Source organism: Pseudochaenichthys georgianus, chromosome 3 (genome assembly GCF_902827115.2).
Source record: "Pseudochaenichthys georgianus chromosome 3, fPseGeo1.2, whole genome shotgun sequence".
Lineage (NCBI taxonomy): Eukaryota > Metazoa > Chordata > Actinopteri > Perciformes > Channichthyidae > Pseudochaenichthys > Pseudochaenichthys georgianus.
The window spans coordinates 32,291,564-32,315,263 of record NC_047505.1 but is presented as its reverse complement, the minus strand read 5'-3'; the positions used below and the strand labels follow the sequence as shown (position 1 = coordinate 32,315,263).

General features: G+C 39.3%; 1 protein-coding gene across 1 annotated transcript in view; it reads right to left on the bottom strand.

Moving 5' to 3' along the window:
* Positions 1-331: 331 nt before the first annotated feature.
* cdh16 (cadherin 16, KSP-cadherin) overlaps positions 332-23,700 on the bottom strand; it is a 34,913-nt gene continuing 11,544 nt past the window's right edge. Inside the window, exons 10-18 of the mRNA XM_034103151.2 lie at positions 23,302-23,514; positions 22,196-22,272; positions 19,831-20,022; positions 5,204-5,445; positions 4,979-5,109; positions 4,277-4,516; positions 1,684-1,800; positions 1,038-1,154; positions 332-837 (exon numbers count right to left, since the gene is read on the bottom strand). Coding sequence (XP_033959042.1) covers positions 737-837; positions 1,038-1,154; positions 1,684-1,800; positions 4,277-4,516; positions 4,979-5,109; positions 5,204-5,445; positions 19,831-20,022; positions 22,196-22,272; positions 23,302-23,514 — 1,430 coding nt within the window. The 3' untranslated portion in view covers positions 332-736. The remainder of the gene's footprint in view (positions 838-1,037; positions 1,155-1,683; positions 1,801-4,276; positions 4,517-4,978; positions 5,110-5,203; positions 5,446-19,830; positions 20,023-22,195; positions 22,273-23,301; positions 23,515-23,700) is intronic.

Sequence of the window (23,700 nt, the reverse complement as noted above, 5' to 3'; positions counted from 1 at the left end):
GTGAATCTACAGGTTTGAGAGGCCACAGATACCGTTATACGTGGATTCAATTAATAGAACAAAAATAAGATGGGAAGATTTTGAATTATGAAATGATGCAGCTATGGTACATGTTTCATTCTTAAAGTACATGTTGAATTAGATTAAATCAAAACCCAGTATTTACAGGCATTTCATTAAATGTAAAAGTTTCTTTGTGTAACCACGTCATTATCATAATTAGAGATCTAAGATATAGTATCATACTTCCATCACCAGATGTGTATAAAATGAATGAACAACAGAAAAATGTATTTGGGCCAAGGTTAGACAAAAAAAAACATTTTAAGAATAACGTTGAAATAAAGTAGCTTTTTACTTTTAATATTATGACTTAATTCTGAAATCTCTAAATTGTTATAACAACCAATGGCCCCACCTGTGCTAGTGAAAAGGCATAATTTTTAAACAAATAAACAGTTCTATAACAATACAAAAGACAAACCTAAAACACAAGTCAACATCTTGTCCCAGGCACGGGTTGGACCACTTCGTACTGCAAATTACACATCTAGGCTAATTTAAAATGTCTTGTACTTCTGCTCAGAACATCTGACGTTTGATCTAATAACTGAAATATACATTCACTTTTAGACATTCAGATAATGAACTCAGTGCCCTAAAAGCAACATTCTTACATTGATCCCTTTGGCGGAGGCAGTGAGCAGGAAGCACAATTTAATCAGTTTCATCCTAATCAGATAGAAGTCTTCAGGGGAACTCTCTCCTGGTTCGTTTTGCTCGGTTCTTTTGGGTTTTGGTAGGAGAGTCTCACAAACACAACAACGAGAATAGTTCCTGGAATAAAAAATATTTTCAGCCACATTATTATGTTGATGCTTATTTGTCTGTGAATAACATTGAATAGGCATAGTATCACAAAAGCCTTGAAACATTGAATGCAATGCAGTACACAGGCCCTGCAGAAACAATTAAAAAACGATTTTATAAAGCTTCTCATGGAGCTAATGCAAAGTTGTTTAGCATAGTATACTTACCAATGACTGCAAAAGTGCCAAGCAGAATCCCCACTGCAGACTGGATAGTTGGCATGCCCTGCAACTGCTTGGCAGCCATTTTACAGTTCCCTCTGACGTTGCAGGGACACACTGTCACTAACAGGAGAGGGAAAGGGTGAAACAACAAAGTAGTTTTGAGTAAACAGGAAATACGACTCATAGCCCGTTTTTATTTGTCGAGTTACGAACCTTAACTCCAATAACAAACAAACACATTTCTCTGCTTATAATGAATGGAAGATTCATTTAGAAATATATTTAATATAAACTCTGAAGTTGACGAGTGGAAGAAGTTAAATGTTTATCTGTACAACTATACTTGTTATAATATATATATGAAAACAGATTGTATATAGATAATGTCCGCTTTTTCTAACCTGTACATATGAACCTGCGCGTTATTTTAGGTTATGCATATAAGATGTTAGCAGCTGTTTGACAGAGTCTTAAGAGAGCTGTGTAATCACACGCCCGGTGTGAAGCTCCATTGCATCATTATTAAACAAGAACAGTGCAGGGACATGCTGCCACACACATGGGTTGATCATTATCGATTGTTCCTACGCTTTTGTTCCATAGCCTTCGTGTGTTCACTTTAGCTCATCAGCAGGAGAGCAGGTAATACCTGGCAGGTTTATGAAGGTGCTCCTGGGAGGTGAGCTGCTGTCAGAGATGGTGAAGGGCACAGTGTAGACCTCAGGGGCGAGGTACGGGATGTTCAGGGACAGGTTGGTGTGAGTATCTGAAAGACAAAACACATACATGACGTGAAAAATGTGTTAAAGGTCACCTATTGACACCTATTAGTCACCTGTCTGAAAATGAGCTGATCAGATTTTGGCCACTTTATGATGTCATAATGATTTTTTGGCTTGTGTAACCATTAGCCAATCACCAACCAGGGTAACACCCGCCCACCGTATCACCTGAATCTCCATAGAGCATCAGCACTTTTGAAACAGGGCTGAAACAGAGGGGTTTATGGGATGCTACAATGCACGATCTGTTTGGTATTTCGAGACATGTTTTGTATATATCTGAGACCTATAATACAGTATAATAGGGGACCTTTAAATCACAACAAGGTAAGGCACAACCGCAGCAACAAGCCAAAATTCAAAACCGCGGTTGTTAGAAAAATAAACAAGTGTATGCTCTATAGTACTTGTATTTGATAGATGGTAAACACTTGCACAGCGTAACAATATTGCTTTCATAATATTTCCTCATAAGAAAAAAAAGAAGGCATCATTCCTGTGCACTACACGTGTTACATCATATACTGTAGGTGTCAACTGCAAAACAACTTCTTTACAATGTATTCTAGCAAAGTAGAAATCAAGCACAAACATGCATAACGCTGCATCGGCGTATGACTCTGTATCTTATCTCTGTAAATCAGTCAAAAACACACGTCTGGCTGCATGACGTAAAAGCCCGTCCAGTAAAGAGAACTGCTTTATCATTCTGTTTGAACTCTTATCTGGGGGTCCTAAACTTCATGCTTGCACCTCACCATCAGTCCCCTTCATGTTCCATTTGTCTCTCAGGGAAACAGGACATGCGCATGCTGGTAAATTATCTTCTATCTGCACTGTTTCACCTCTACTGTGACATTTACAAAGGTTGGTTCTGTGACTACCTACCAAGCGATATTTTGGATAATTGTAATGCCAAAAAGTATATTTGACATTACAATGGTATTAAATGCATTACATTAAGAGTGGATGTGTCACTTTTCTCCCCTCACTTCTATGAACAGCCATTAAGAGCGAATGTAAGTGGAATAAGAGTGAGCTGCCTCGTTAACTGAATGACTGCATTGAAAAGAACTGCCAATTATTTAAACATGGTACATTTGAGGCTCTGAAAGACTGAAGACACACACACACACACACACACACACACACACACACACACACACACACACACACACACACACACACACACACACACACACACACACACACACACACACACACACACACACACACACACACACACACACACACACACACACACACACACACACACACACACACACACACACACACACACACACACACACACACACACACACACACACACACACACACACACACACACACACACACACACACACACACACACACACACACACACACACACACACACACGTTTTCTTTTCATGAGAGGTTATGGTTGTGTCACGCAAAACGTGCACCAGCACCCATTAGACCGGTACAAGTACACATGTATGGGTACGTCCGTTACTGGCTGAGACCAGGTGCAAAGCATTCTGGGATATTCCTCTTTTAGCCTCCATTAGCTGGCAGGAACCCAGCGGTGACGCCAAAGAAATTACACAGAAGATATAATTACAGCTCGGGCTCAATCAATACCAACAGGAACAGGGGAGGGAACGTGGGAGATAAAAAAAATTCTGAGAGGAAAGTGGTTGAGCTGTTTGAATGACTTAATGACAGACGTCAATGCAGCAAATAGTTTCCATTAAATGTGCCTAACGCTAGCAGTTTACAAAGGCAGACAGAGCTTCCCAGACAGTAGGCTACTGATGAAATGATGCAGAAAAGGAACAGAGCAATTTGCACATCTTTAGGGACAGATCACTCTGTTTCTTTCTCATGGATGTCCTATCTCCTATTTTTATTCATAACAATTTAAACATTTAGCACACTTAGGAAAACTTGCTGTCCACAGGGTGTATTTAAAAACCCATTTATCAGCAACGTTATACTACATGGCTGGATGACATCAACCTGTCTTATTAAAAAATTAACTCCTTGCATTATTTAAAAGCAGGCTGTTTCTTAGCAAGTTGGACTTAGCACTTCACTTGGTCCATAAACCATCTCAAAGTACACGATAATGTATTAAGTTTTCCATATGAATGGAATGATTTGATTTAGAAATCGTGATGGATTTAAGGATTCTTCTTTGGTCTGATATCGGAAGTGAATCCATTAAGCAGCTCTCTGGCTGGCTCTGAGAGTGTGTTGGCACACAGCATCACACCAGAGTACTTGGGCATATTGATACTTGAAACACCTGTATTATAAATGTCTACACTTTGATTATTGGCTACAATTAATCTCAGCCTTGGTGGCCTACCTAAGCTAAAGTAGGTCCTCTATACAATGTGACCTTACTTGTCTTCACTTTGACTAACACTGCCTGCCGTGGGTTGACCGTGTTGACTAAGTCTGCGTCCACCTCACCATTAATCGGCGTTAGTTTCCAGTTACGTCGCACTGTGGCATCACTGCGTAGGGAGAAGTTGAGTCTTCCCCCGTGCTGCGGCCCATCACTGTCCCGTGAGGCCAGCACCAGAGCTTGGTCCTCCCAGCGAGGCGTGCACAGGTACTTCCAGGAATAGTCTCCAACCAGAACCGGGCTGTTATCGTTCACATCCAGGATTTGGACCGTCACCAGGGTGGACGCAGACAAGGAAGAGTTTCCTAAGAGGAGCACAAGAGATGTTGAACGTATGCGCCCCTAAACAAATAGAGAACATTCTGTATTTGTACATTCCTTGCCTAATTGTCTTTATTTTTTCTGTTTTCTTGCACTCTTAATGTTTTCTTTTGATCTCACTATCATGCATCTCTACTTTTACATCTGTTTTAATAGGAATCTGGTTGTCTGAATGGCTTTGTATAGGCTTACAGTATTTGTGTTAGTGTAGGAAGTTGTGTCTTTTAAGTATTTTCCTGTCAATTATTATCAGGAAATTTGAAGATACGTAAAGATTATTGAATATTATTCAGAAAGGAAAATTACCACAGCCACTATACTGTATGTATAATAATCCACTCATCAAATGATATAAATTATATATTTGAAATATAATAACATTACATTTTGTCAATAATTAACTGGAAATGGATGTGTGTTTTTTATAGTAATGAAAATAAACGTACGCCCATCCACTGCAATGACCTCCATGGTGTATGTGCTGTTCTCCTCTCTGTCCAAGGCCTGCACCGTCTTTAGTTCACCAGAATACTTCCCTATAGAAAAGTATTTCTTGGTGTCCCCTTGAAGAGAATATCTGCACAGAATAACATTGTAAAAAAACATGTTAAAAAAACACTATAGCAGAATTAAGATAATTATTGATAAAATATTCATTGTCTCAGGCTTACCTGATTGGGTGAGAGTCGGGGTCATAACCTCGGATGGTGGCGATGACCCGTCCTGGCTCTTCCCCCTCTCTGACAGTAACCTCATAATGGCTCTGAGACAAAATCGGACCTTCATTCACATCATCCACATAGATGGAGACAGTTGCCGTGGATGCAGGTCCGTATCGGCCTCGGACCAGAGCCACTGGGTTCTGAGCGCTAAGCACCAGGATGTACTCACTCTCACGTTCAAAGTCCAACACCTGTGTTCATTTATAAAACACAAGAAAGTAATTCCCAATGAACCAGGACATCAGTTATGAAACATCAATGCACTGCAATCCATAAAAGCAAGTTATCTACATTGGTATACTACTGACGGTAAGTAGGAAATTAGGCTTATTCTTATTCTTTGGGTAAAGTAGTCCCATTATAAATGCTTAATGTTTCACCATTTGAAATAAATGTGAGGAAAGTATTACATTTTTTGAGAATTTAATTCTAGTTATAGGCACTCAATTCAACGCCCACACATTGAAGAGAACCAGCGTATCTTCTTTGCAGTCCCCTATAGAGACTCAAAGGAAACTAGATTTAACAGCTCTTGCTGTGTTTTTCCGTTATGAGCCAGACACCATCACAGAGCGAAGAGCCAATTGATTCACTGTGTCACAAATGAAACATTTGCCATTATTCTGCACTGAGATCATGTCCTACTGTGCTTAGATTTATGGTTAACATTGGATTAACAAAAATGATATATGACATTACAGGGAATTCAATGTATACATCTTGATTTAAAAACAGCAAAAACAGTAAGTGTGACCTGCTGATTAAACATGTAGTTCTACAGCCCGTCAATGATTTGAATACTTGTCATTGGTTAAAGATAGAATAATGTTAGATTTCAAAGATTTGAGAAGGGGAAATTGATAATTAAAGGCTGATGGATCGCATTCTTATTCTTTAATACTTTTGATGTGAAGTGTGTTCTGTTTGCCTATAAAATAAGACATTATAAAACCAGTGTTGCCTGACATCACGCTGCTCAGGCAGAAGTGCGTCTCTGTTGTCAGGGAGAAGAGACACAGACCTTGGAGGGTGCACGAGTGCCGCTGACTGGAAGTGACGCATCAAACTACTTCGTGCAGCAGAGCATGTTCATGGAATCTCACGAGGCTGTAGTCATCTAAACGACTTTATTACCCAACGTCTTAACGTGCTCATACTACTTTGGATTAGTTCTGGATTTTTCTCCCGGAAGCTGTGTGGTTCATAAAAACATGTTCTTACTCAATATCAAGCCACAATTATTGCTTTTATTTTAAAATCGTATAATTTCGGACTTGTGTTGCCGTCTGTGAGGAAAATAAATGGGGCTCAGACAATAAATGGGGCTCAGAGCCTCAGAATACGGAAATCTGTATTTTTAAATATTTTTTTCCTTCTAATTCGTTATTCTTTTCAAAATAACACACTGTTATTTACTCACCAATAACACACAATTATCCTTGCTTTTATTTATTGGTTTAATTCCATAATCTCCGGCTTTTTTGGCATCCATCAGGAACTGAATTTCAAAATAAAAATAACCGGAAACAGACGTAGGCCTATAAGGGACATTTCGAGCATCATTGCGATTGTCAACATTTCTGAGTTTAGGATGGCCGAAGACACTACACTACCCATAATCCCCAGCTATCGTTTAGGACTACAGTCCCCGTAAGGTTACGCAGAGCGTCAAACAGCTGTGTGAAATGGAACGAAACCACGCCAGACTATCCAAAACTGGAATCGAACGCCCCCCCAGAACTACACATGCTGGCTATTGTGTTTCACAAAATGTTCTATGGGACGTCTCTACTGAACGTTTTCGTTTTTCCCACAATTAGAAGTTGCCAGTATTAAACACAATGGTGTTATCAAATGTAAAACATATAATTAATAAATGGGTGAAAATCGCTTGTGTCCATAATGCGCAGCATTAATATATACCCACATGACAGCTCATTGTTACTTTGTAATTCTACTCCACGACAATTCAGAGGTTAACCTGGTATTTTTACTCCACTGCATTTATTTGAGTTACTTTGCAGATTCTGATTAATTATGTGAAATATAAACAACCCTTAAATCAGACTTTAGTTACACGTGACCTGAGTAAAATTCAGGTAAGGTGATTGTCAAGTGCCAACAATCAGGAGAGATATTTGATAGTTGGTGCTTGAGAAGACTAAACATGTATCTGCAATTGACATGAATGGAAACGAGTAATAAAGTATATTCATTACTCGTTATTCTCTACTAATAGTTAATTAAAGACTGTATATTATGGCTATTTTGCACATCCCTTTCAAGATTTTCAAAGGTTTATTGACATATCATACACAACTACGGTGTAGTTATGCAATGAATGAAACACTTGGGTCACAGGTTCCTCAACAGTGCATTACAAGACATCTATCAATATGTGTGTACCTCCACCATTAAACTGTCATATTCTGCACATTTCTTATTCTATCTACATACATAAGAGTATAATTCATATGTATAATATCAGTTAAAATAAGTGCTTCAACATAGTTAACATTGCAGGAAAGCAATATATTAGACGTTAAGTACTTTGTCAGGCTTAATATTTATCTTTTGATAGATACCCCCAAAGTTTTTTTCTTATTTAAAAGACCTTAATCTGTTATTTAATGTTTAAATAAAGGTTAATTCGTTTTTCTGTTTTGCACCTCCTCCTATTAATATCTTTGTACATCCTGCACTAAACTGTTTTATTGTAGAGATCACTTATAGTATCTTCTTGATTTTTTATATTCTATATTTCTATCACAGACCTTCTACTTTCCCCCTATGAAGGTATGTACTCTTCATATTTTTATTCAAATATTCAAATAATATTTGATGAAAAAAATATTAAGAGTACATTATTGTTTTTATGTGTTATATTATAACACATAAAAACAATAATTCAATAACGTGCTTTAACCACTAGGCGGTGCACACAAGGTACACACAGCCATAATAACTTTGTATTATTAGTGTAGGACACGTTTTATTCATGCTTTCACATAATTTTACAGCATATTGCTATACTATTTCAGACTCAGTATTTACATTCTTACATTCAAAGAAAATCAGTAATATCTTTAAAAACTACAGTCCTTTTATATCAGCTGTGCACCGTTATGGTGTAAATATAACCTATCTATAAATTATATCAAATGTAAAAGTCAGCCGAATTAGTGTTGATACTGCAAGGAGACGTATTGTGTGAAGAGAAATTGAAGATGTTGTTTAATTGTTGAATATATTTATGATCCACGTCAAGTATTCAGTTTCGGCGGCATTTTCTCAGTTTTTCCAAAGGTCTTCTCATCAGGGCTCTATAAATAAAGAACTACGGCAGATCTGTAATATACAATGCAGCCGAACCGTGTATTACAATGCCGTTATGTGATGACTTTCAAAGAGAAAAGCAAGAACACTCGGAATTAAGTATTATTTTATTCTTTTAAAATGTTTTCCGGATTTCATATCATATAAACACCAAATCCCAGCATGCATTGCGGCTAAAACATCCAATAAGCAAGCTTAAAACCATAGCTCAGGATCTTGGTAATGCCTACGTCTGTTTCCGGTTATTTTTATTTTGAAATTCAGTTCCTGACGGACGCGAAAAAAGCCCGAGATTATGGAATTAAACCAATAAATAAAAGCAAGGATAATTGTGTGTTATTGGTGAGTAAATAACAGTGTGTTATTTTGAAAAGAATAACAAATTAGAAGGAAAAAAAGATTTAAAAAATACAGATTTCAGTATCCTGAGGCTCTGAGCCCCATTTATTTTCCTCACAGACGATTTTAAAAGCAACAAAAGTCCGAAATTATACGATTTCAAATAAAAGCAATAACTGTGGCTTGATATTGAGTAAGAACATGTTTTTATGAACCACACAGCTTCCGGTCTTCCTCGACCCGACCGGAGAAAAAGACGTGCTGCAGGCAGTAGAAATACATTGCTTTTAAAATCGTGCTGTGCAACACGAAAAAAAGGGGCAAATCGTGTTGGTGAACACGAATCAATAGATTAAAAATCGTGTTGGTGAACACGAAATGCCGTGAGACTGGGTTGAATCTTCATACTAAATATAAAGTCCCTAATTTTCTTATTTATATATTACACTCATTTATTGTAAACTGAAAACCTGGACCCCAGAAATCAGCTGTACGCAAAACACATATATTATCACCCTTTAAATTGATATGGATATGGTAAGCATATTAACAGTTCCTCATTTTCACATACAGCAGATACAGAGGAACATTATTCATTTGGAGTCATGTTTGTTTCAACCTGATGAATGCTAGTTAGATTTTTACATATTTTTGCTCAGCACCAACTCCTGGGGGAATATCTGGTTTGTTAGCTGCTTAATAAGCCGCTTTGTTCAACAGAATCTTGCTACGCTTTGAACAGTGGGTGTCTGTGCTTTTTTCATGAGAAAAGCTATCTGTTGCAAAAATGTGAGCAATTGTGGGCCGTAAAATCATACAAAGACCCTAAAAACCTTCCTTAGGCTGAGGGGAATCTCAAGGTCAGGTGATAACTGCTCTTTGTGTTTGTCACTATGAATGACCTCTTGGACCACATCCATGCCGCTAATTGAGTCATTGTGTATTCAAAAGTATATCTAATTAATTTGACATGTTATTGACATTCCATGTTTTTCCCCCTTTAAATCAAATTTGTCTTTCAAATAAAGATTTTGGACCGTCACCAGGTTGTTCTCTTGAAAAATAAAAAAACATTTAATATGTTTAAATAAGGCTCATCCGTTATAAAAGCAGCTATCATATTTATTCCATCACAGCACAACTACGCCATTCTACAGTTTTAAAGCATTTGTCTGAGTTACAGCACTGCGTCAGGCCGTTGTGTCCTTGGGCAAGACACTCTACCCGCATTTGCTCCTGTGGGTAATGTCCACAGTAATGACATTTGCATGTCTAATATGTGTAATATGTAATTGTAAAGCGCTTTGAGCACCTGTAAAAGCGCTCTAAATATAAAATAAAAATGTAATCCATTATTATTAATATTATTATTATTATTATATAACAAATCTCTTTGTAATAAACTTCTTTCTGCAAACATCATTCTCAAATCATTTTGTTTTCTTAGATTAAAAGATTCATACTTTTGAGTGACACTTTTAGTTAATGAATTAATATCTATCAAAGGTGGGGTAGGTAAGTTTGAGAAACCGGCTCGAGTGTGCTAGAATTTGAAAATACACAACCGGAAAAAATCTACCACTTCCTTACAGAGCCCCTCCTCCAACCCAGCTAGCGGGGAACGTTCTCACAACTTTGGCTAACGTTACCTATTGGTTCTAATAAGGTTTTAAAGAAGTTTTAAAAAAAATCTGATGTCACTATATTTTCCTTTTGAAAAAAAACAAACATGCATGTAATTCATGATAAACTGTAAGCAGATATTGCTCCTCTGCGAGACAACGAGGGGTATTTTCTCTTTTTACTGGACGTACGAAGGAAACAATAAGATACACTGACAGCTGCTGTCTCATCCAGCCTGCTCCAACCTGCTGTACTCACCTGCTCGGCGCAGCACGGTTTGAAAGCTAAGTTGTGCTGTGGCGGGGACCTGCTTCCACTTGTCGTGTGCTGCTGTCCTGGCGAGATTTTACCCCGGGGGGCGTAACGGAGAGACCGGAGCGGCTTCGCGTTCGGGCTGCGGCCTGCTTTACACCTGCTGTAGCGGAGGCCTGTATCCACCTGCTCCACCTGTCGTGCTCTACGGTGCCGAGGACGTTTTACCACGGGGATATCGCTGAGAGACCGGAGCGCCTCTACGCCTCCAGCTGGTCCTGCTTCGCCTATCCTGCTGTAGGCCTACTGAGGAGGTTCTGCACCGGGGATATCGCGAGGAGAACGGAGCGCCTCCACATTTCGGGCCTGCTTGCACGCCTATCCGGATGCTCTGCTGGTCTGGGAAAATGGCCCATATCGGGATTCTGCTGTGCCTGTTAACTGTTTTGGACTATGAGAAGATCTCTAGTCATTCTGAGAAGACTACTGGATTCAGGTCTATTCTGCCACCTGCAGTGGGCATCCCCTGCACAGTGTTGGGAAAGTTCACTTTCTACATGAACTAGTTCAGTTCACAGTTCACACATTTTAAAATGAACTAGTTCAGTTCATAGTTCATAATTCAAAATGTTGAACTAAAGTTCATGGTTTCAAAAATGAACTAATTTATAGTTCATAGTTCTTTTTTCAATACGTTGCTGCGAGCTATTATTTGTCTCCTGTACGATGTTAATGGGCCATTTCAATGTTTATAATATCCTCAGAGGGCCGTACAAGTTATTGACCTCTGCTTAAAAAAACTAAAATCACAGCTCATTCATTTCATGCTGTGCAAAGAAAAAGCAACCTCTTAATCCAGATATCTCACCATGACTCGCGTATGCATGCACGTGCAGGGTGTGGCGTGACCACCAAAACAGAAAGATAATTTATGGACACAAGATGTGTGCAAATGTATTTAGTTTCCTATCCATGTGAACATGATTTAAGTGGGGGGGACCTAACCTCCTCTAGGGGGGTCCGGGGGGCATGCTCCCCTGGGAAGATTTGTTGCACTTTGAGAGCAACATTAGGAGATCTATGGACACATCTCTCAACACCCAAACACAACTGTAAGCAGATTTTTTTTAATTTATGGATATTTGACAAATCACTACCCTTTCAAACTGTATTCTTCTTTATTAATAACTGTCATATAGTATTTATACCTGTTTACTTTATTCTCTTATTTTTTTATAACTATAATGATCATATAAAGATGTGCCTTTACCTCACTGGTTGTAGACAAGCTTCTTATATTCGTTAGCATAGCTAGCTAACCAGATGCTAATGATACACACAGTTATTGACTGTATGACAGATGAGCAGATCGCCATTGGGCTTTCAACTAAAGACACAAGACACGCAGAAATTGCGGCATGTGTATGGACTTATCGGTACTGCAATTTCTGAAGTGTTGGAGTGGCGTTCTGGTGCTCTCAGTCAGAACTGCAACCCTGTCAGTCGAGACATATACCACGTGATGACACGTTAGGCTCGTGTTGTGTTCAAGGACCCTGACCTTGGCCAGGAAAAACAGGCACTCGCTTGTTAATTTTTTTGCGGTCTAGATTTCTTTAATTTTTTTATTTTTTGCGTGTGTTTATAAATTACCTCGAGGGCCGTACCAAATTGTCTCGCGGGCCGTATACGGCCGGAGGTCGGAGGTTCCCCACCCCTGCCGTAGAGTCTCACTCTGAGCGAGTGCTGCTGCAGCTGCTCTCGGCTTCGTCCATACTAATTCATTCATTAATTCAATGCTCGCCGGTTCCGCGGTTCCACATTGTTTGTTGTGAGGAGTCTGATATATTTAGTATATTTATATTTTAGTGCAACAGCCAGGGGTGACAGGCGCGTACGCATCACAGGCAGCTTGCTGTTGCCAGATTGGGTGGTTTTCCGCATTATTTTGAAGCCTGTTTACGGTGTGTTTTAACTGGGTTTTCGGCTGAAAGGCATATGAAATCTGGCACACTTTTGAACGCCGTTATAATACAGTGCTGAGAATGAACACACTTTTGAACGCCGTTATACAGCGCTGAGAATGAACGCGTTCTCAATTACGTTCATCTAGCGGAAATACAGTACGTTCAGTTCACGTTCGCCCAAAATATGAACGCGTTCATGAACGATCGTTCATTGAACGCGTTCAGGTACATCACTGCCCCTGCAAAGGTTCGGATGTGTTACACAAACAATTACCGGTTGCCTTGTCACAGACAATCTGCTCGACAACATATGTTTGTCTTTTTTATTTTCCAGCGATGATGGTTCTTCAGGACTGCTTCTTAAGCTCTAATCACACTCTCGCAGACTTTTCCGGTGTTTCTAAATTAGATGACAATGTATGTGTGTCATTTAAGAGGAAAAGATGCCTGGTTTTTTTGTTGTTATTACTGTCAGGAAATGTACAACCTAACCCTGGTCCGCCCAGTAGTAATAGTCAGATCGCTACTCCTGCTGATTTTAAAGCTAGGTCTGGGTTGGGTTTCATCCACTTGAATGTGCGCAGTCTGTTAGGTAAACTAGATTTTGTCCGTATCTGGGCAAAATCGACTGACGCTGACGTCATTGTCTTATCTGAAACATGGCTAAATAAGTCTATTTTGGCCTCTGACATTGCCTTAAATGGTTTTAATGTGTATCGTACCGACCGGCCTAATAAAGGTGGTGGCGTTGCAATTTATGTTAAGAATAAGTTCAGTGTAACCACATTAATTTCCAAATCGATCAGTAAGCAATTTGAATTTTTAGCCTTAAATATAGAAGTGGCAAAGGGTCAACAGGTCATGGTGGTGGGCTGCTACAGACCCCCCTCAGCTGTCAAAGACTCCTTGTCTTCGCTAGCAAATCTTTTATCACAACTAGACTACAAGGAAATAGTGCTACTTGGAGATTTAAACTGGGACTGGTTAACTGCAGTGTCAGAGGATTTTAAAAACCTTTGTATCTCTTTAAATGTTACTCAGATTGTGGACAGTCCTACTCGCCCAAATATTAAGTCCCCTAATAAATCCTCCCTAATTGATCTAATTTTAACTAATGTTCCCCATAAATATTCTTCTGTGGGAGTATTTGCAAATGATCTGAGCGATCACTGTGTTGTAGCCACAATTAGGGACACTAAGGTCCAAAAGGTTAAACCTCGCATTATCATCAAGAGAGACATAAAACATTTTGTGGAACAGGGTTTTGTGCATGATCTGTTTGATTTTGATTGGGGTAAAATCGATCTGTGTGCTGATGTTGAAACCGCATGGTCTTATTTTTATCTTGGTTTTATGGAGATCATTGATAGACATGCACCCCTGCGTACATTTAGAGTAAAGGGACGAGACAATCCTTGGTTTTCTGCTGAGCTGTCTAGTCTCCGTCATGAGAGGAAATAAGGCCGGGGCAAGACTAGGAAATCAGGCTCAGAGATAGAATGGCTGCGTTTTAGGCAGCTAAGGAATAGCTTCACTTCAAATGTCAAAAGTGCAAAGTCGAAGTACTATTTGTCAGTTACCACAGAAAACCTAAATAATCCTAGGAAATGTTGGAAAGCAATAAAATCGATATCAACCGGTGAGATCCGTAATGAGCTACCTCCGTGCCTTACCACAGCATCTGGCCCTATATCGGACAGGGCTACTATGCTAAATTGCTTTAATGAGCATTTTGTGTCCTGTGGTTCTCTATTTGATTCTGTGACTAACTCTGCTTCTGTAAACACCACAGTCTGTGTCTTTTGTCTGTGTCTGAACAACGTGGTCTGGAAAACCCTTTCAGTTTTACCCCTTTTACTGTTGATGTTGTTCATGAAGCCTTATCTAAGCTAGATCCTAGGAAACCGGCTGGCCCGGACAACTTAGAACCTTTCTTTTTAAAGATAGCTGCAGACTTTATTGCTCCACCTCTTACTTCTCTTTTTAACCTCTCCCTCAGCACAAATACAATTCCATAAGTATGGAAGTCTGCTTATGTCTTGCCTTTACTGAAAGGAGGTGAGGCAACTATTTTAAATAACTATAGGCCAATCTCTAAATTGTCAGTTCTGGCTAAGGTTCTTGAACGCCTAGTGAGTGAACAGGTAAAGGAGTTTTTATGTACAAATGACATCCTGTCTAAACATGAGTCAGGATTCAGAAAGAAAAACAGCACCATCACTGCCACAATGAAAGTGGTAAATGACATTACTACTATTTTAGATAATAAGCAGAGTTGTGCAGCTCTGTTTATTGACCTTTCCAAAGCGTTTGACACCGTTGATCATCTCATCTTAAAGCAGAGGCTATTGGCCTATCCAGCCTTGCAGTGGGGTGGTTTGTGAACTACCTCTCTGAAAGGTCCCAATGTGTTCATTTTGATGGACTGTCTTCTGAGTGGTTACACATTTCTAATGGTGTACCACAAGGTTCTGTTTTAGGACCACTTTTATTCTCCATATATATTAACAGCGTAGGTGATAATGTGGATGAAGCTACTTTACATTTTTATGCGGATGATACTGTGATTATTGTGCAGGTCCCACCATTAAGGAGGCTGGTGTTAAATTACAGGCTGTTTTTAAACACTATTCAGACTCAGCTCTCTGAATTAAAGCTTCTTTTTAAATGTGGATAAACCAAGGTAATGCTCTTTTCAAAAGCAAAAAAGACACCAGAGCCTGTTTTAGATATTGTAACTACGCAAGGAACAAAACTTGAAGTTGTTGCCTGTTACAAATACCTTGGTATCTGGCTTGATGATTGTCTCTTTTTTAAACTTCATGTCAATAACCTGCTAAAAAAACTGAGGGTTAGGCTAGGGTTCTTTTTCAGAAACAAGTCCTGTTTCTCGCTTGAGGCCAGGAAAAGGCTAGTCACTGTGACCTTTTTACCTGTGCTGGACTATGGGGATCTGGTCTATATGAATGCACCTGCCAATTGCCTGGTCAAGTTAGATGCTGCGTATCACAGTGCACTGAGATTTGTGACAAACTGTAAAGCATTAACCCATCACTGTACCCTGTATGCAAGGGCTGGTTTGCTTTCACTAACTGTACGGAGGCTCAGTAACTGGTATATTTTTATATACAAAGCCATGTTAGGGAAACTTCCATCTTATATCTGTTCCCTGATCTCACGGAGAATTGTAAGTAGCTACTGCCTGAGATCGAATGCTGTGGTTTTATTAAATGTGCCAACTGCTAGGACTGTCTTAGGGAAGACAGCTTTAGATGCGCAGCTCCTCTGTCTTGGAATAGTCTGCAAATTAAATGGAAACTGAACAATCTGGTGCCACTAAATGTTTTTAAAGCTCGGTTGGATGCTAGTCAATCAGAAGCTATTGGTACCTGTTTATGTGGATAATTATGTAAATGATGCTGGATGATGTCCTTTTGTTGTTCTGTTTATGCTTTTATGTTTCATGTGGAACTACTTGAACAGGTCTCCCTTGGAAAAGAGATCAATGATCTCAATGGGATTTTATCTGTATAAATAAAGGTTTGAAATTAAATGAAATGAATTGCATGTTTGCGTGACATGTGTGAGTACCCAGCTAGAAATGTTTGTTACCATTCGTTGTTCTAGGAATGTTTTCAGCGGGATGTTTTATTTTGGTTCCCAGAATGTTTTTCTGAAAAGTAGGATATTCTGGGAACCAAACAAAAACTTCCCTCTGAAAACGTTTTAAGAACAGTAGGGCATAATGTTCTACCAATGTTATCACCAAACATTTTAAGAATGTTTTTAGAGAACGTTATCCTACCTTTCAGAAGAACGTTCTGGGAACCAAAAGAAAACTTTCCGCTGAAAACATTCCTAGAACAATGAATGTAACATTCTCAGAATGTTTTTAGAACCAAACATTTCTAGCTGGGAACACACACAAACGTGCACATGACCAATGCGGGCACAAGATAAGTTTGTGCACAGATGCAAGGCTGACAGGCAGGTAGGCCATCCAGTTATTTTAGGCGGGCCGGCTAAAATGATTGGGTGTACTTTTTACAGTACTACGGCTTCCACAGATGACATTTTTTTATGGATTTTTGGTCAAAGCACTTAAGATATTCATTGCTATCGGGATGTTAAGAGCATTCCATGGAATATAACAAAAAGTGTATCTCGAGCCGGTTTCTCAAACTTACCTACCCTACCTTTTGTTTTTAAAAGTTTTACTAACCATTTGCAGTGCTGTATCAACTATTATTAATACTTCCTTGTCTACAGGATGTGTCTCTTCCTATTTTAAGCATGCCACTATTCAGCCCATATTAAAGAAAACTAACTTAGATCCAGCCTTGCCCGTGAACTACAGGCCTATATCTAAACGACCCTTTTTCTCAAAAGTTCTAGAAAAGGTAGTGGCCAACCACTGCTGCACTGGAGAGGCACAATATTTACGATAAGTTCCAGTCAGGTTTTCGGAAAAAGCACTCCACTGAAACGGGTCTCCTGAGGGTTTCTACCGACATCCTGATGGCTTCTGATGTGGGTGATTGCTCTGTGTTAGTACTTCTTGACCTAAGTTCGACGTTTGACACTGTAGACCACCATATCCTGATCAAGAGGTTACATGACTGGGTGGGCATATCTGGCATAGCATTAGACTGGTTTGCCTCATATCTTGCTGATAGAAGTTTCACCGTCTCGATTGGAGACTTTGTGTCAGACTCCTCTCCACTGTCCTGTGGTGTCCCGCAGGGCTCGGTCTTGGGGCCTCTGTTATTATCCCTATATTTGCTACCCTTAGGACAGATCATAAATAGTTGTAACATTACATATCACTTATACGCGGACGATATCCAGCTCCACATTTCATTCAAACCTAGTGAGGCTTTTAGGATATCAAGACTCTTAGAATGTCCTAGCGCCATTAAGGACTGGACGACAGATAACTTCTTATAACTCAATGCTGATAAGACGGAGGTTCTGGTTGTTGCACCATAAATGATTACGCCCTTGATTCTGAAAAGTCTTGGACCTTAATCCTCTGCTGCCAACTCCAAACTACGCAACTTAGGGGTAATATTTGACCAATCCGCATTGTTTGATACCCATGTTAAGCAACTGACGAGATCATGTTTCTTCCACCTACGAAATATTAGCAAACTGAGATCTGTACTTTCAACACCCGAGCTAGAAATGATTATCCATGCATTTATTTCATCTCACATTGATTACTGCAACGCGTTAAACTCCTCTCTCAGCTTGTCTGCCCTTGGTCGTCTGCAGTCAGTCCAGAATGCAGCTGCAAGACTTCTCTCCCGGTCAAACAAATGGTCCCACATTACCCCGATACTCAGATCCCTTCACTGGCTCCCTGTAGCTTATAGGATTAAGTTCAAAATCCTCACTCTCACCTACAGAGCTTTGCATGGTCAGACTCCTGCTTATGTGGCCGACTTAATTCACCCTTATACATCAGCCCGCCCACTCAGGTCTCACAGGCAAAATGTACTGTCTGTCCCACGTACCCACCTTAAGACCCGCGGTAATCGAGCGTTCGCATCAGTGGCTCCTAAATTATGGAATGCTCTGCCTGCTCATCTACGGTCTGCGGAGTCTGTTGACTCTTTTAAAACTATTTTAAAGACATTCCTGTTTGGTCAGGCGTTTGGGTAACCGGTGTGCTTGATCTTATTCCATTTAATACTATGTTTTTATTTTTGTTTGTTTTAAATTTCATTTGTAAGTTTTGTTTTATTGTGTTTTTATTGTGTCTTAAATTATGATCTGGTGCTTTTATGACTTCTTAACATGTGGGTTCATTGATCATTGTACGCCTCCTATATGGATGTCTTATTGTTTTGTCAAGCACTTTGTCTGTGAAAAGCGCTTTATAAATAAACTTCACTTACTTACTTACAGTATTGTTTTGGTGTTAACTTTAAATTAATTAATTAATGTTACATCATTACCACGATTAACTGAACTGCTATAAAAAGCTCTAGTTAACTTCAAACTATATTTGATCTTGTTTTTTTTGTTATATAAAGGGTGGTTATTTCAACGTAATGTCTAGCATTTCTTGTTCTCCTCCTCCTAATTTGATTCCTCTCCCATCCCTTGGTTCATTATATATTTACGACAAACGGCAGCTTCTAGCCTGTGTGGTAAACTGCTATTAGTGTCTGCTCACACAATCTAATTATTTACATGGGCTGTGAACAGTGTGTTATTTTCAAATAATGAATAGATCTGCCCTCTGGCACTGACCTCACATTGTAACACAATGAGTTAAAGATTTTTTCAAGTGCAATTTAATCCATTGGAGCTTTACAAGTGAACAATTTAAGCTATATGTTGTTAAAGACAGCTAATTAAACAACAGTATACCTCGACACAAAGCTAGTTACAATGATATGTAACAAGGTCAATACAAGAGCTTTAAACACAAACTCAAATAGACAGAATTGATCAATTTCTCTAAAAACAACTGTCCTTGTGTTCGAATCTTAAGATATACATCATCCATTTTTAGCTTTTATACATCTCCTGTTTTATCTCAGCAGAGCGTCTGCTGCTCACAGTTCAATCACATTTGTCTCTCCCACTGAGAGGTTGAAAATAATTGACTGGCTCCTGCCTGGCCCACTTACTGAGAGCAGACCACCAGCAGAGATTATTGGGCTAAAATATGACATTGTCATCTGGACTCTTTTTAATTAAGGCATGTCAGACGGAAGTATTCGAATATTTTTCATCCAAACGTTCTGTAAGTGCCACATGGACAAACTTTGATATTAAATCCTTGTTCTTAAAAAAATGCTATGATCTATACAGTATATGACTGCTATTTCGTCACTGCACAAGCCATCATGCCAAACGTTGTCCTTGACATTTCAATGTGTTTCTGAAAGGAGAAATGTGTGTGCACTCCCTCATACTCTATACAAGATAAAGAAAAACACCACATTAGTTTAATTTGGAGATTAGAGAGCTCTTTGTATGAGGACAGTTATCAATATTACCCTCAAAATGGTGTTACAAGGTCACAGCATGATGTGTGTTGTTTACCTTTGAAAGGATCAGTGAGACTTCATTGGTCTGCTTGTCTGTCACAAATGTAAAGACCTCCTCCTCGTTACCGGACTCTAAACGGTAGTCCACCTGCCAGCTGTCTCCTCCTCGAACATCTGCATCCCCGGCCAGCACAGCTGTTACTGTGGTGCCCACCAGAGCGTCCTCTGGGATGTGGAAGGGCCCATACTGATGGAAAGGAGATGGAAAAATGACATTACCCAGCAGCAATCATTCATTTGAGACACTCCTCTAGAAATGCCCTTAGGGTGCAAATGTATACAATAGTAATCAATTATAATAAAATGTAACCTTTTTAGAAATTCTCTTCTCATATTTTAGCTCAAGTAAAACTTCCCCCCTCAAAAAGTGCAACAAGTAGTTTGTGGTGATTTTTGTATTGTGCATTAGAGCATCTTAAGAAAAATGGCATTCTGCTATTATCACAATTTATAATACCGCAGTTTGATTTTTTTTGTAATAATCTATCTTTAAAACATGACTGTATTCTTAAAGTAACTGAGCAATACTGGAATTTAGGCACACTAGTGATTATGATTTGTTAATCAAATAATTTATAATGAGAGAATAGAAGATTATATTTTACATACACACATATTTAGCAAAGGTCTCTCAAATGTAAAAAATGTCCTAAGATATATCCTGGAGGCAGGGTCATGTAAAGCTGACCAATACACTATATTTTCAAATGGCTCTGCATTAAAAGCTGAACTAAATATGAATCCAAATTAATTCAATATTTATATCATAGCAGCTGTTCTTGCAGTTGAACATCTGGCTGACTGTCTACTTTTCAATTCTCCCGCTGTTGTGACAGTCTGTGTGTATACATGTGAGTGTATGTTTGCTCCTTCTTGCCCTCTTAGTGTTAGCTAACCTTTATTCACACACCTCTGTGTGTTCAGACAATCAGCTACAATCAGCTCTCTCAGATGTCCTCTAGTGAAGCAGCCTTGCCTCTGATCTAGCTGCCCCATCCACAGGGTCGCTGACCCCAGCCCTGTCACCACTCACCTCCCACATCCCCCCACAGTGCTGCCTCACCATCGCCACGGAAAAAGCTGCTCTTCTCAGACGTGACCTGCCCAAGAGCATTTTCCACCTTGTGTGTGTGTGTGTGTGTGTGTGTGTGTGTGTGTGTGTGTGTGTGTGTGTGTGTGTGTGTGTGTGTGTGTGTGTGTGTGTGTGTGTGTGTGTGTGTGTGTGTGTGTGTGTGTGTGTGTGTGTGTGTGTGTGTGTGTGTGTGTGTGTGTGTGTGTGTGTGTGTGTGTGTGGGGCAGCCATTATATGAACAAGCGCTCACGGCAGGAAAATGAGCTTTCGGCAAAGCTTGAAAAACGTTTGGTTAAGATACTTAAGTGCTAATTGGATAGAGTAAGGACATAAAGAGTTTACCATAACAACAGATGTTATAAAAGTGATATGGCACAATCTTTTATCCACATCTGTATTCAATGTCTCTCCTGTTATTGGCCTGGTTATTCAAGCCAAAGCTCTACAGACAATTTCCGCTGATACATTTAAAGACAGCCACTTCCTTCCCTGCTCAAAATAAAATGTTCCTTCACAAATAATAATATGTGCAGCCTATTCAGTGGCCTGACACAGAATACAGCCAGAGGATGGTTCCCTATTATCACAGCATGATGGGTCTCCCACGTAACTCCCAACTCAGAAAACTCCTTTCTCTTCTGTTATGATGCACATGGGTGAAAAGTGAAGGGATTTCCTGTAACCGCCTTTGTTTAGAACTCTTTTTTCAGACCAGCAACTGCAACAAAATAAAGGAAACCCCTTTCTCATTTCATCTTAAACACTAAAAGTTATTTGTATAAAGCCACCTTTAAAGCGCGCAGAATTTGTATAAATATATTTTAGAAGGAGCGCCACTTTAACTATCTTGTGTACATTATATCCAGTAAGGGGGCTCTTATAAAAGAACAGCTGATGAAGACTTTTATGTGATTTGAATAGCTGTGAGGACATACATTCCATGAGTATCCATTTAATTTATTAGACTATAAATAAAAAAGTGGAAAGTACTCGCCAAAGAAAGCTTTCCCAGATTAAACTCCGAGAACACAGTCCACTTTGAGTACAAAGAACTGAATAAAACTCCCATCAATAACATGGGGCCATCGCTATAAGCCTAAGATTAGAGAGCATATCTAGTTTCCCGCCAGGAAAATTAGATCAGTGACCTGCAGAGCAGATTAAGAGTCTGCAGTCTAACAGCCACTTACGATGGCCTGTGATGTTTGGCCTGCCTTTTCATCAAAAAGTATTGTTCATCATGCCTGAGGACACAGTTGCTTTAGTGTGTGTAAACATGTGCTCGTACCTCATGTTGGGAGAAGACTGGTGGGTTGTTGTTCTCATCCTGTACCGTCACCACCAAAGTGCACGAACTGTTAAGACCTGCCAGGGAAATCATCACAGCTTCTGTTAGTGACTCAGGGTCAGCCCATCATGCAAATAACATAGTGAAGGAACAGCAAGAACATCATCCTTCCTCCATCCTGCCTCCATCACAACAATCATGAGTCATGCAGACCACATTATCCGTCAACCCAGAGCACAATGTACATGCACTGGTAAATAGTTATTATGTTACCCTCTGGTACAGTAAAGGCTTTTTAATTTGGTTCTTTATCACTGCTTTCTTTTCTCTCTTGTCCCACCTTGATTGTTGAGTTTGCAGCTTTATTGAAAACTATTTCTTTATTTTGACTGACATTTGGATGAAATTGTGATTGGCTGTGCAGTCTGCAATTGCGACTTGAATGACAGGGATGATGATTGGAAACTTGGCTTTGCAAAGTCTTTTTAAGGAATGCACTAAAGTGATACGGAAATACTAAATACTAAATGTAGCTCTCTTCCACAAATTAGATTTTTCTCATTGGTTTTGAGAGAGAATAACCCTAACTAATGCACCTGTTAAGCGCACATGTCTATATTTGTCTACGCAATACAAGCACAGTAGGAGGAAATAGGAGAAATAGGGTATTGTACTTTTCAACCATTTTTGTTTGCTTTGTTGAATAAATAAAATGGTTTTATTTTTTAATTTGTATTGGGCAAACTAGATAATAAAGTTAGAACAACATATAAAGAATATTTTAGCATTTTAGCATTTAAAAATACTATGTATGCCAGTTTCATCTATATTGTAATCTATCCAACTTTATTTCCATTACGTAATGTGTTTCTTAATAGATTGTATTTTTCAATAGAAAGTCGAATGCCTTTTTTCCTAGAAATCAATAAAAAGTAGAAGTTCTCAGAGACACAGACCTCTGCCAAGGGGAAATCCCAGCAAATAAAATGTAAAAGGAAAGTCAAATTTAAAAGGGCGTGTTCCCTATTTTGTGAGACTTAGCAGGGTTGTTAAATGAAAAATCCCAACATGAGGAAGGCTGAATTTTTGGATCAATCTAAAGTCACCTTTGGCATCCTCAGCAGTGATGGTGAGGGTGTACTGAGGGGCTGTGCCCTCCATACTGTCTGCCTGCACAGAGATGACCCCCGAGTCACGGTCCACTCTGAAGAGGGCTCGAGGACTCTCTGGAATTTGTCCGACTAAACGGTAGAAGATCCGCACGTTATCCGTCTTGGGATCGTCATTATCGGCTGCCTGCACTGTCAGGATCTCTGTCCCTGGGAAAAAATACAGTGTGAATTATTTGCCAAATGAAACCCAAGAACAACAAATGTATATTCCTCTGCCAAAAAATCCAGTCACAGAGAGCAGTGAGTGAGAATAAGGGCGAGGAAGGATAAAACAATAGCTTGCTCAATTAATCCTCACACAGTAATTACATCAGGTATAACAGATTGTCCTTG